Source organism: Neolamprologus brichardi, chromosome 22 (genome assembly GCF_056152115.1).
Source record: "Neolamprologus brichardi isolate AB-2024 chromosome 22, ASM5615211v1, whole genome shotgun sequence".
Classification (NCBI taxonomy): Eukaryota; Metazoa; Chordata; class Actinopteri; order Cichliformes; family Cichlidae; genus Neolamprologus; species Neolamprologus brichardi.
Window position 1 is genome coordinate 19,949,979 of NC_142124.1, and position 12,348 is coordinate 19,962,326.

At 39.3% G+C, this 12,348-nt stretch overlaps 2 protein-coding genes across 2 annotated transcripts; one reads left to right on the forward strand and one right to left on the reverse strand.

Moving 5' to 3' along the window:
* Positions 1-283: 283 nt before the first annotated feature.
* Positions 284-1,703, reverse strand: LOC148096756 (distal membrane-arm assembly complex protein 1-like). Its single transcript, XM_087835036.1, has 2 exons — positions 1,126-1,703; positions 284-1,051 (listed from the first exon to the last, which is right to left on the reverse strand). The coding sequence occupies exons 1-2, from the start codon at positions 1,334-1,336 to the stop codon at positions 987-989; spliced, it is 276 nt and encodes a 91-aa protein (XP_087691162.1). The 5' UTR covers positions 1,337-1,703; the 3' UTR covers positions 284-986.
* A 954-nt stretch (positions 1,704-2,657) lies between these two features.
* LOC102784334 (biotinidase-like) lies at positions 2,658-7,329 on the forward strand. The gene is made up of 6 exons (XM_006787688.3): positions 2,658-2,996; positions 3,728-3,877; positions 3,975-4,126; positions 6,064-6,241; positions 6,337-6,921; positions 7,014-7,329. Exons 1-6 carry the CDS (start codon positions 2,751-2,753, stop codon positions 7,284-7,286), a joined length of 1,584 nt encoding a protein of 527 aa, XP_006787751.1. The 5' UTR covers positions 2,658-2,750; the 3' UTR covers positions 7,287-7,329.
* The last annotated feature ends 5,019 nt before the right edge of the window (positions 7,330-12,348 follow it).

Genomic DNA, 12,348 nt, shown 5'->3' on the forward strand with positions numbered 1-12,348 from the left:
TTTTTTTTTCACACTGCTGAAGGGTTTCCTAACAGCTTCTGGAAGATCAGTCACATGAGGCGGACTTATTGGTGCTCTGGAAATTGGAAAGTCCTCCAACAGGTGTGTAGAGCTTCTGTGTGAGCTGCTATAGTGTGATAAGTGCAGTCCTGACACTTTTGGGCACTGTTTCTTTATCAGTAACACAGATGGCTGCCACGTGCAGCAAAAAACACAAATGCAAAGTATGGAAAAACAAAAGGTAAACAATCACAGGAGCAGCAACTGACGAGAAAGCTACAGATTTAAAGTTAAATCAGGGTCATGTGCTTTATTAAACACGGAGTTAATTCAGTAATCTTTTTGATAATCACCATATCGACTCAAGACTTAAACTGTTTTTAATACTTGGGAGGTTGTCCTGAGACATCAAGGCAGTTTGACCTAATTCACTGTTTTTATAGTAACTATTTAGTCACAAACTGTGTGCTACCTGCAGAGGTTTTGAACTGTAATCTCCAGGTAGTGTTCAAGTGATATACTAGTGAACCAAGATGCAAAATGGCACGGTTTCATGCACCCACTGTCAGTTTAACCGTGCTTTTTCTGTTTTGACATTTTAAAAAGTGTGAAAAAGGTCAGTCAGTGACAACCTAATGATGAGAGCTGAGTATACAAGTAGTGTGCATCACCATTGGTTTCACTTTTTTGTACTACAATAAATCGTCTTTAATGCAGGTAATATAACGAGTCAACATTATTTACCACACACGTCTGATGCTGATAAAGAGACTTAAACTCACACATATAGACAAATAGTTGTTTTAATTTAAGAAGTCAGCAGCTTCCAGCAGTAGAGTACATAGTCCAGCCATACAACGTCAGCACACATCCACTGTCATTACAGGTCTCTGTGGGCTGTCCAGAGCAGTATCTTTGCCTCGGTGTTCGGTGAATGACCCCACGCAGTCCTGAGCTCATTTACACGCACGCTTTCTACAGAGTCCTCAAGTCTTCCTCTGCGCTTTTCCTACAGGATCCGTGATGACAACTACCCCCCAGGCAGCCAAACCTTGAACACAAGTGCGCATTTCTTCATTAAAAGACTCCTGATGCAGCAAACAGTCAGAAAACTGATTGACTTACTTGCAGCGAAAGTGATCTGTGCCACTGTCCCCATAGAGGTGGGTCCTCCCTGCCGCATCACCTTCCGCGCTGCGTGAAACACATAAGCTCCAGACAGAATCAGCCCACCTCCGGAGATAAGCCTGCAGCTCCAGCAGCTCTTAAACATCTGGCTGGGTTTGGACACGGGGGCATCTGCTCCTCCTGTTGGCGGCTCTGGCCCTGTTGACATTGTACCACAGGGTGCTGCTAATGCTAATGCCCTTGGTTATAAACTCCTAGAAACGTCAAACATGAAAAATAAACCGGAAACTGTTCCGGTTTTGTTTGAATAACTCGCCCAAATGAACAACAAAGTTAGAGACTTAACACAAATGCTATTTTCACTGGCTGAAGAAAGGTCGGATTTAGCAAAGTGGTTCCAGGTCATGGCACTAATGTTTCCTATCTGGTATTTTCAAAATAAAAGTTGTACTTTGCCACTCGAAACAAACGCTGGTCTTTGGGGGAGGGACAAAGATCGACAGAAAACATAAAAACACTGTGATAAATATTTAACAATTGTCCATTAATAAAAACATATTGTCTTATTTCATCTATTTCTAAGAGGAAATTTCTTTCCAAAAGAAGTTGCAATTTCATTTTAAATGTGAACTTACCGATCTAAAGGTATATTGAATTCATATTCCGTATTCAGTTTGGTGAAGTGACAGAGCTCATTATACAGGTGCATGTGGTACTAAAAGGAAAAGCCTGACTCACAAAAAAATAACTGCCAGACTTATTGAACCTTCTGATAATTGAATCAGAAGGTTAATAAATATATATATATATATATATATATATATATATATATATATATATATATATCAGAAAGAAGTAAAAAATGAATTAGAAGAGGCAAACATGGAAAATCAAAAAGTAAACAATAACACAGACATTGTAAAACAGAAAACTGAAACAGCAAAGAAGAAGTTCCTGGAAATCCAAGAGCCCTTGAAGAAATTTAAAAAGGAATAGAAGAGGCAAAGAGAGAAAATGAAATAACAAAAAAGAAAATGCAACGATTGAAAGACAAATTGCAAAGATGGAAGCCAAAAATGCAAAGAGGGAATAGGCCCAAGTATCCTCTCCATCATCAACAATTCTTTGTCTACTAGTGTTATGCCATCTGTCTTCAAGCAGGCAGGTGGTTGTTCAGCCTCTGCTAAAAATGATCAACATATCTCTAAAATTCAATTCCTTTGATACGTTTTGGAAAAAGTCATTCTTCATTAACTTCCTCCTCACTTACAACACAACCTTTTTGAGAAGTTCCAGTCAGGTTTCATGGTCAATCACAGTACAGAGCCTGGCCTACTAAAAGTTTCTAATCATCTGACCTTGAGTGCTGTTATTTATTTTTGCATGTACTTAAAGTCTTGATGGTACAAAATAATCTTGTTGTTTGGTAATGTCCTAAATAAAGTTGCTTTGCTCTTGTTTTTTTCAAGTTTCCGGCTAATGTAACACATCCTTGGGTCTGTTTTTGGAAAATCACACTGCTTGGCACGAGGAGTTTCTTATAATGTCTTAACTAGAAAATTGAGCTGAGTCATCGTGCCTCGTGGATGACTTTTGCCCTCTTCTATTAGCGCACAGCCGGCATGCCTCGTGTGAAGGAAACTGGAAGAAAGATGTTGTTCGTCATAGCTGTTGTCAGTGTTTATTTGGCATCTGTCATCAGTCCAATGGACTCCACTGCAGACTCATCGTATGTTGCCGCTGTGTACGAGCACAAAGTAATCCTGAACCCGGACCCCCGCACACCCGTATCCCGCCACGAAGCTCTGCAGCACATGCAGAAAAACCTGGATATCTACGAGGAGCAGGCAGCCCGGGCAGCCCAGCAAGTATGCACACATTTAAATGTTGTGTTTCATGTTTTTAGTCACATGATAGCTTGACTCAATGAATTGTAGCAACTTCTGTTGAGATGTTCTTCAAATGAATGAACTTGTAATGGACAAAAATTAATATAGTTAAGGCTACTGCAGAAGAAAATCAAGACAAACATGATTCAAAAGCCTTACAGTAAGGCTTCCTTTATCTCTGACTTTTTACTGAACTGGTAATTGATGTTCATATGGTCTAATATGACAACTGTCCACCCTTTAGTATCACTTTATAGCTGTTGGTCGACAGTTATTAATGCTTCACCCTGTATGAAGTTTACTGTCACTACCAGAGGAGTAGTCCTGCCATAACGCATAGGAGCAGACTATATTGTAAACTATATGTATATATGTCTGTATACACACAACTATATATATATGTTTGTGTGTGTGTGTGTGTACATACATGCATGTAAAATATTTGTATGTAAATGTGTTTATGTAAAACTCTGACTTTAACAGTACTGTGAAAAGTTCACGAGAGAATACCTGAGTAAGAGAGATGGACTCAAACGTGGAGAGAGACAGGCAACTAAAAAGACATCCAGAGAGGAGAGCTGATGAACATCATCACACAGATCACTTTATGTTGTTAAATTCAGTGTGACATTTGAGCAAGTAGAAATAAGTAACTCAAAAATTACTGCAACAGACTTCATATCTCTCTGTCATCTTCGTTTCACTCTCAGGGGGCCCAGATCTTGGTGTTTCCAGAAAATGGTATTCATGGGTTTAACTTCACTCGGTTATCCATCGTTGGCTACCTGGAAACCATTCCCAACCCTCAGGAGGAGAGCTGGAATCCGTGCACGGAGCCGGAAAGACACAACAACACTGAGGTTCACAGTCATATATTTAGATTTTGTGATGGCAAGAAAACTCTACTCTCACGACATCTCGCTGTGTCTGAATCTAATCATATTTGATTACTCAAAGGTTCTCCAGAGATTGAGCTGTATGGCTCGTCGTAACAACCTCTACCTGGTGGCCAACATGCCCGACCTGCAACCCTGTCCCCTGAAGACCAGCCCCTCCTCCACCTGTCCTCCTGATGGGCGCTGGCAGTTCAACACAAATGTGGCTTTCAGGTACATGTTAACTCTTAATATGGATTTTTAGAGAACGGACAAATAAAAGGTTTATTTTTCTATGACTTCTTGTCCACAGATGCAGTGCTTGTGCCTAAATAAAAGAGCAGTTCTCCACATTTCCATCAAAAAATGTTGGCACTACTGCCAAAAATACCACAGAGTCAAAGCTGAAACTTCTCTTGTCAGTAGCTACTAGAGAAGCTACTGCAAGAAATACCAGCTACACTGAATACAACAACTACAGTGGTGGAAATAATTATTTGATCCCCTGCTGAATGTGTAATTTTGGTCACATCCAATCAAATGAATGGAAAGAGACAGACTATAAACCAAAAATCCAGAAAAAATATTTAGTAATAAATTGATTTTGATGGCATTAAGTTAAATAAATATTTTATCCCCAAGCAAAACTTTATGATTGGCAAAGAAACCCTTTTTGGCAAGCAGTGGTACAACATTTGTTGTAGTTGGTTACCAAGTTCGCAGATTTCAGGAGGGGGTTTTGGCCCACTCTTCTATACAGAAACCTTTGAAATCCTTTAGGTTTCTTGGCTCCTGCTTGGCAATCTGCAGTTTCAGCTCCCTCCTCAGATTTTCTATAAGACTGAGGTCTGGAGCCTGGCTAGGCCACTCCCTGACATTAATGTGCTTCTTCTTCAGCCACTCCTTTGTTGCATTGGTTGTGTGTTTTGGGTCATTGTCATGTCAGGACGACCCATCCACGACCCATCTTCAATGTTCTAGCTGAAGGAAGGAGGTTATCGTCCAAGGTTTCACAGTACATGACCCTGTTCAGTACAGTGAAGTTGTCCTGTACCCAGACAAACAGCCCCAAAGCAAGATGTTTCCACCTCTGTGCTTGACTGTAGCGATTGTGTTCTTTGCTTTAGAGTTAACATTTCTCTTTCTCCAAGCACAGCGGGTTGATTTTGGTTTTACATGACCATAGCGTTTTCTCCCAAACGTTCTCTGAATCAATTAGATGTTCACTGGCAAACTTAAGACAGACCTGTACATACGCTTTCCTGGGCACTATGCTACTTCCTGCCGTAGTGTGTTACCAATGGTGTTCTTGCTGACAGTGGTCCCAGGGGTAGACATCCATATCGGGTGGCTGTGGTTTAGAAGGTAGAGCAGATCAACAATCTTTGAATTAATAGATAACACTAACAGATGTCACCCTCTCACCAAGCTCATTCCAGCCTTGTGCAGGTCTACAATCTTCTCCCTACAATTTTAATCTTGTTTACATTTTATAAACTAAATTTACTCAATTGACTAAGAAACAATGTTACCTGTTTCTTAGGAATGACGTGTGCTTCTCATTATGGTGATTCGGAACCAGAATTTTCAGGTTTAAAATATTTCTTCAACATTAAAGTAATCCAGTGACAGTTGTCAGTATTTCCACTGCTGCACAGCAACGATAACGGCTGATAATTAATTTGGCAAACTTTACTTTTCAAATTGTAAACAAATATGGCTTAAAACGGCATTTCTGCCGTTGCCACAGTGTAACTCAGTTTAACGCAGAAGCCTGAACTGTCCATCAAACTGACTAAATCTCATTAGGAACATATCCTCCTTTGGGCTCCGCCTTCAAACAAAGTCAAAAGTGAGTTGATTCGCACGAACAGGATTTCTCTCCGAGCGCAGAGAGCTGCCTGCCACAGATTGAAACAGCAGCAGCGCACGCAGAGCAGACACTCGTGTGTGTGATGGCTTCTTTGTGTGTGCAGCTGCAGAGTTCCACGCGCACAGTTGTCGAATTTACGTGCGAGGAATTTTATTGTGCCCAAAATTATTTGCTCGGATTATGTTTTTGCTCACACTTTTGTTATGACATAAATATAATTCAGTAATATATCCTGAACTGACTGCATCAGTGAAAAAGAGCTGTTAGTGACCTGCTTAAAATATCCTCTTTCATACAGGTCAGACGGCCTTCTAATTGCACGCTACCACAAACAAAACCTTTTCTTTGAGCAATCCTTTGACACACCTCCAGAACCTGAAGTCATAACATTTGATACACCGTTTGCTGGGAAGTTTGGCCTCTTCATCTGCTTTGACATCCTCTTTCATGATCCTGCAGTGGTGCTGGTGGAGATGGTATAAAATATAATCACATACGCACTCAGAATATATATCCAACATTGTTGGGATTGACTTTGATATCCATCGTTTCTTCTTTGTGCCTTTTTAAGGGTGTGCGTCAGTTGATCTTTCCAACAGCATGGATGAATGCACTCCCCCTGCTGGATTCAGTTCAGTTTCACAGTGCATTCAGTCTGGGTGCCAACGTCACTCTACTATCTGCCAACATTCGCAATGATCAACGCATCATGAAAGGAAGCGGTATCTACACCCCTTTTTCTGCCACCTACCACCATGCCTGGAAAGGAGACCCAGAGGAGGGCAGGCTGCTGGTGGCCAGAGTGCCAGTTTTGGAGCCACTGGAGGTAAAACAAAGTGCAGCCAAAGAGGTGGAGGCTGGTGGTGTTGAGTCTGCATCATCAGTGGCTACAGACTCTGGACGCTGTCATCAAGACAGCTGTGATGATCACTCTCCTGATTCGGTCCATCCCTCTAACCCCACCTTCATCTCCTTCATGTTCCACGACCCGTTTACATTTGTCCTCTTAAACGAGACACAAGGTGACGTTAAAGTGTGCAACGGCACTTTCTGCTGCCGCCTGCAGTACAGGTGGTTACTGCAAGACCATAAGGAGCTCTATGCTCTCGGCGCATTTGCAGGACTGCACACCGTTGATGGACGTTATGCACTGCAGGTAGGAATGAAAGAATTTTTAATATTTATAAACTTTTAGAAACTGACCAGGACCCTTCTCACTTTTATTTGCCACATGTAAAATATCTACAGGTTTGTGCAGTAGTCCGTTGTGGAGGGTTGGATCAGAGCTCTTGTGGACAAGTAGTAGAAGAAGCAGAGTCAAAAATGGACTTCCTGTTGGCGGGGAACTTTGACACCAAATACGTGTACCCATCTATTCTGACAAGCCGAATGGTCCTGGAGCAGCCCGAGAGTCTGCAGAACGCTCCAGACGGGAGAGTGACCATGAAACATTCAAACATGAAGGGTGGCTTGGTCACCACCTGCCTGTATGGACGAATGTACCACCTGGACAATGAATAAAGTTTGGAGGGATCAGGAAAATAAAGTTCAGTGTGATGGTTAAGAGCTGCTCTGTGTTCTCCATCTGTATCCATTCCCTTCTACTTATGCTTACCGGGGTAGGCTGGAGTCTGTCCCAGCTAAAGGAAAACAAATGTCTTTAGTCATCTGTTACTTGATCTTTTCTGGGTGTTCCTTTCTCAAGGCACAAATTATAAGGAAGAGAATATTCAAATGAATCATTCAAATTGATTTAACAATGTTTGTCTCACGCAACTTAATGCTAATTGTGCATTTTTATTTAATTTCCCCCCCAAAATCATTTTTTTTGCACTTTATTTTAAAATGACCTGACTTTGCCTGTGTTAATAAAAAGCCTAACTTTAGTGAATCACCCATAAAACGAACCACACCTATGAGCATCATTTCAGGATTGCGCTCACACTCTATTACACTCCATTTAGTAAATGAGACCCACACCTTACAATACCCGACATCTAAAATTTATAGGCTGAACATCTTTTAAAGTTACATTATTAGACGCAACTACAGTAATGTGGTCACAAAGAGGACTGCTTCGTGTTAAGAGACAGATGGTTAATAGAATTGGTTTTATGGATACAATTTGATTCCGTGCATTAAAATGGATTTTGTTGTTTTGTCCTTATTAGTGGAAACATATTAGTAGTTGTGCACATATTTGTGTAGTTTTTAGTCAAAAGATGACTCGTGTATTTCCATGGACCTGTGAGTTATGAAGGAAAATGTTAAAAGTGTTAAAACTGCCCCTGGTCTGAAACTGACTCATTCACTTCACTGTCTGCAGAGACAGAGGACAGCAGGTGCTCTTGCTTGCTGTAGGAGGTGTGGCCAGGCCCTCGGAGGGGCAAAGTATCATGAAGCTTTGTGCTTGTAGTTGGAGATATGGTGGTGAGTGATGTACTAAGAGCCAGCCCATTCCAGTTACCACTGTTCATGCCAAGTATTACTAATGTGGTCCTTCTCTGCAGTTGGAAATACAGTATATAAACTAATTCTGCAGGGTTTGAAAGCCACTAATTAGCATGACCACCTTTATTCTTCAATGAGCATGATACTCTTGTACAAGCTTTCTTGTCATTTCTTTCAGGAATAGTTCTCTCGTTAGTGTCATGAAACGGCTGTGTGCAGGCAGGAGTGGTGGACCCAAAGTGCAGACTCACAGCAGGCAAAAGTGTACTTCAAAACTCAGCTTTTATTGCTGGATGGCAAAACATGACAAAAATCCAAATAAACTTACATAAGCAGGCAGACAGAACACACAACCTAAATGAGGGTAGATCGCGACACGGACACAGAGAAACACAGGGCTTAAATACAGAGAGGAAGCAATCAGGGAATGGGTAAGAGGAGGGAAACACAGCTGGGGCAAATCAGGCCTAACAAGACAAAGGAAGCAAAACCAGACGCATTTACATGAGACACAGACTTTCAAAGTAAAACAGGAAACATAACACAGACTCACAGGCAGGCACTACAGAGGGAACAGAGACGTGGGACCAGGGCAGACACAGACATGGAGATATAACCGACAGGGGAGACAGCAACTAAGGATTACACAGAGACATAAACCATAAGACAGAACTCTAACAAAGAAACCAAAGACTAGAAATCATAAATAATATAATAAACTCAAAAACCCTGGGTCAACAACCCAGGCATCCTAACAGTTAGCACCATCAAGCAAATGCAAAAAACTTCCAAATCAGACAGTCAGTCCCTGAAACTCCATGGCTCAGATGTAAACATGGCAAATAAATAGTCTCATAACACAACAGTAAGAAATATAATGAAGCTTTTTCAAATTAATGTCACATAATATATCATGAAATTCTGTCATGGGACCATTCTGTTACCACGATCCCTCACACTCAAGCAATCTTGCTACACAAAGAGGTGATGTTTTTTTAGTGTGGACACTGAGACTGGACCCTAGTCTTGTTTTATAGCTGCTGATTGGCCTTTGTCACAGCAGCTGTTTGAATGTGTCCTTGCAGTGTAAACACAAAGTCAATTATTAACGTTTATCAATCCTCTGCTCCACTGAGATAAACTGGTTCACTGGTATGTCCGATACACTTATCAACAATTTATCATACCTGTGTTTAAAATGCCTTTTGTTAAAAGAAAAATATATTATGATGAGAGCCGTGCATTTTATTAAATGTTCCTGTTTGTGTAGATGATGATTATTTACCAAATTAGTTGACCGAATGAGCCCTTATTGTCTACATTTACATGTATTTTGACAGTTACATAACTGTCTCATTATTATAGCCACACTACACATTTACAACAGGAAATTCTTTTATAGATGTTGTCAATTTATTTTACATTTAAACACATCTATCTAGGCATATTTATTTTAAAATTTATTTTAAAAAAATCCCAGATCATTATTATTATTATTATTATTATTATTACTATTATACATTATTGGTTTGTATGCTTGAAATTCAACTACAACATACTCCCATTTAAATTTGTAACTTTTTACAAATAATTAACAAGATAGAAAATTCTGACCTGTTTTATGGCAATATTCTGAATAAAGTTCTTTGAAAAAAACAGAGGATCAAAAGTGCAAAAAAACCCATTATTAAATAATGAATTAAATGTGTCATCAGTTAATTTTTTAAATCAATCAATACTTGATTAAACATCAAGTATTGATTGATTGATTGAAACATCAATTAAAAATACATATTTTATTATTTCGCTATTTAGTTCATTATGTTATGTTTCCCGTGCAGTGCATTATTTTTTTTTATCTGTCATCGTCACCCATCACATTCAGTGGGCAGGACTAATGCTGTTAAAACCCATTGATGTGGTCTGGAGTCATTTCTCAGAACTGAATACACAGTTTGTTACTTGCTAGTTCCTGTTTGACAACTACACTCAGGAGTCTAATGTTCTAAATGAGAGTTCATTGTGAGACATCAGCTTACTTACACATAAGCTTGGCTTCATTGTGTACTTTAGAGCTAGTAAGGATATTCACAAACAGCATCAACAACAGCAATATTTCATTCTCTATCCTTAACCATCCCAACCTGCTGCACATCCTTTCCAGCTTGATCTGTGCTGAGGCGATCGACAGAAGTCCTTTTCTCCTGCCCAGCCTGACATACTGTAAGCACTTTTCTTTGCCACCTCTCTTTGCCGTACACCTGGCATCCCAGTGGTCCTGTCTACTTTCCTCATCTCCCTGACTATCCCACTTTTTCTTTCTTGACATTCTTCCTTAGAATACTTTCCTCTACTTTCTCTTCTTTATATCTAAAGCCATCCTACAGTCCATTCAGTGTTGCCTAACTACACTCTCCTGTGACACAACCTTGTAGTCTTCTTCCCCTTTTTCATAAGCTGTAGTCAAACTATGTGCACCTTCCTCTTCCTCTACTCTGATAAATCATCCCTTGTTCCTCCCTCTTCTTAAAGTACATGTAAATTATGTGTTTAATTTTTTTAATCACATTTTATTTAAAATTCATTTATGAATAGTTATTTATTTCATTTTGACAATCTTGGTACTCCATGATTTAAAAGGATCTGTTTGGGGAAAACCCCACTGTTTGGCAACGGGAGCTTCTTGTCACTTTTTAAAAATTGAAAATTGAAAATTTAAATGACTCAGCAAGATTCACGGACGTCCCTCACGGTCTGACCTCTCAGTTGTTATTTACAGTCTGAGCTTGTCCCTCAATTTTTTCATATCTTAAAAAAAACGCCGTCTGAGCTTTTCTTCACCAGATGAATCTCTTGTAAATGCGAATCAAAATCTCTAAAAATACTCAAAACAGAAGGAGCTTAATTTAAAAATGAAAACATTACTTTACCCTGTGATTTATTTGCTTGTTGTTGTTGTTTTTTTCTTCTAAAAAACAGGATAGTAATTTTGTCACTGGTAAGTTATACCTGTGTTTACCCCTCTGGGATAAGAGTAAATGGCTGTTGTGAAATGGCCTTTTTAATATCACCACTCATTTAAGAAGTTACAAATTACAGTGTTGTAGTTGAGGTGTCGAACGGATGGATGGTAAAAGCTGTTTTTGAGTCTTGTAGTCCGAGCATACAGACTCCTGTAACATCTGCCAGATGGTAACAAGGAGAACAGCTGACGTGCTGGGTGGCTGTGGTCCTTGATGATGCTGTGTGCTTTCTGGAGGCACCGTTGAATATGTCCTGAATGGTAGGAAGCCTCATGCCAGTTATGTGCTCTGCTGCTTTCACGTCCCTCTGTAGTTATTTACGGCTGATGGCAGAGCATTCCGTACCAAACTGTAATTTTTGTGCTACAATAAATTACCTGATAATAAATGAGTCTGATAATAAAATGAGTAATAAGATGTTTTGATTTAAGAACTGGGTTTAGCTGAATTATCATAAGTTTGGTTTAAACTTTAACATAACTGCTCCTTTCACTGGCTGAATTTATCGGTAATGTGCAGACGTTTCCGATGTGATATTTTCAAAATAAAAGCTGGGTGTTTATGTATTTTTTCCACTGAAGTCATGTTTCAGTAAAAAAAAAAAAAAAAAAACAGTCCTAACGAATTCAGTTAAAATGTAAATGTTTATTATTATTATTTTAGCCACACTTTAAATTTATAAAAGGAACCCCATCCCCGCAAAAGAAAGTTACAATTTTTACACATAAACAAACCGATCTAAGCATACATTTCAAACATTTCTATATTCTAAAAGTAAACGATAAATATATGTGATATTTAGTATTATTGGATGGTTACTTGGTTATTTAAACCGCTATAGTTATATATTTCATAGATGAACTTTTCTTTTTCGGTACTAAAATAGTTGTTATTTATTATATTGAGATTTTAACTGTACTTTAGTCTTAAAGTTACATGTTACATAAATGTTTAATATTTCTTTAACGTTTTTCTGTCCGGTTACATGCCAATAAAGTTATTTGGGGAAAAAAAAGGGGGGGAAGAGGTCACGAGATAAACCGCAGCATAACAGGGGCTATAACACTGTTTGGCACGAGGAGCTTCTTGTCACTTTTTAACTAGAAAAT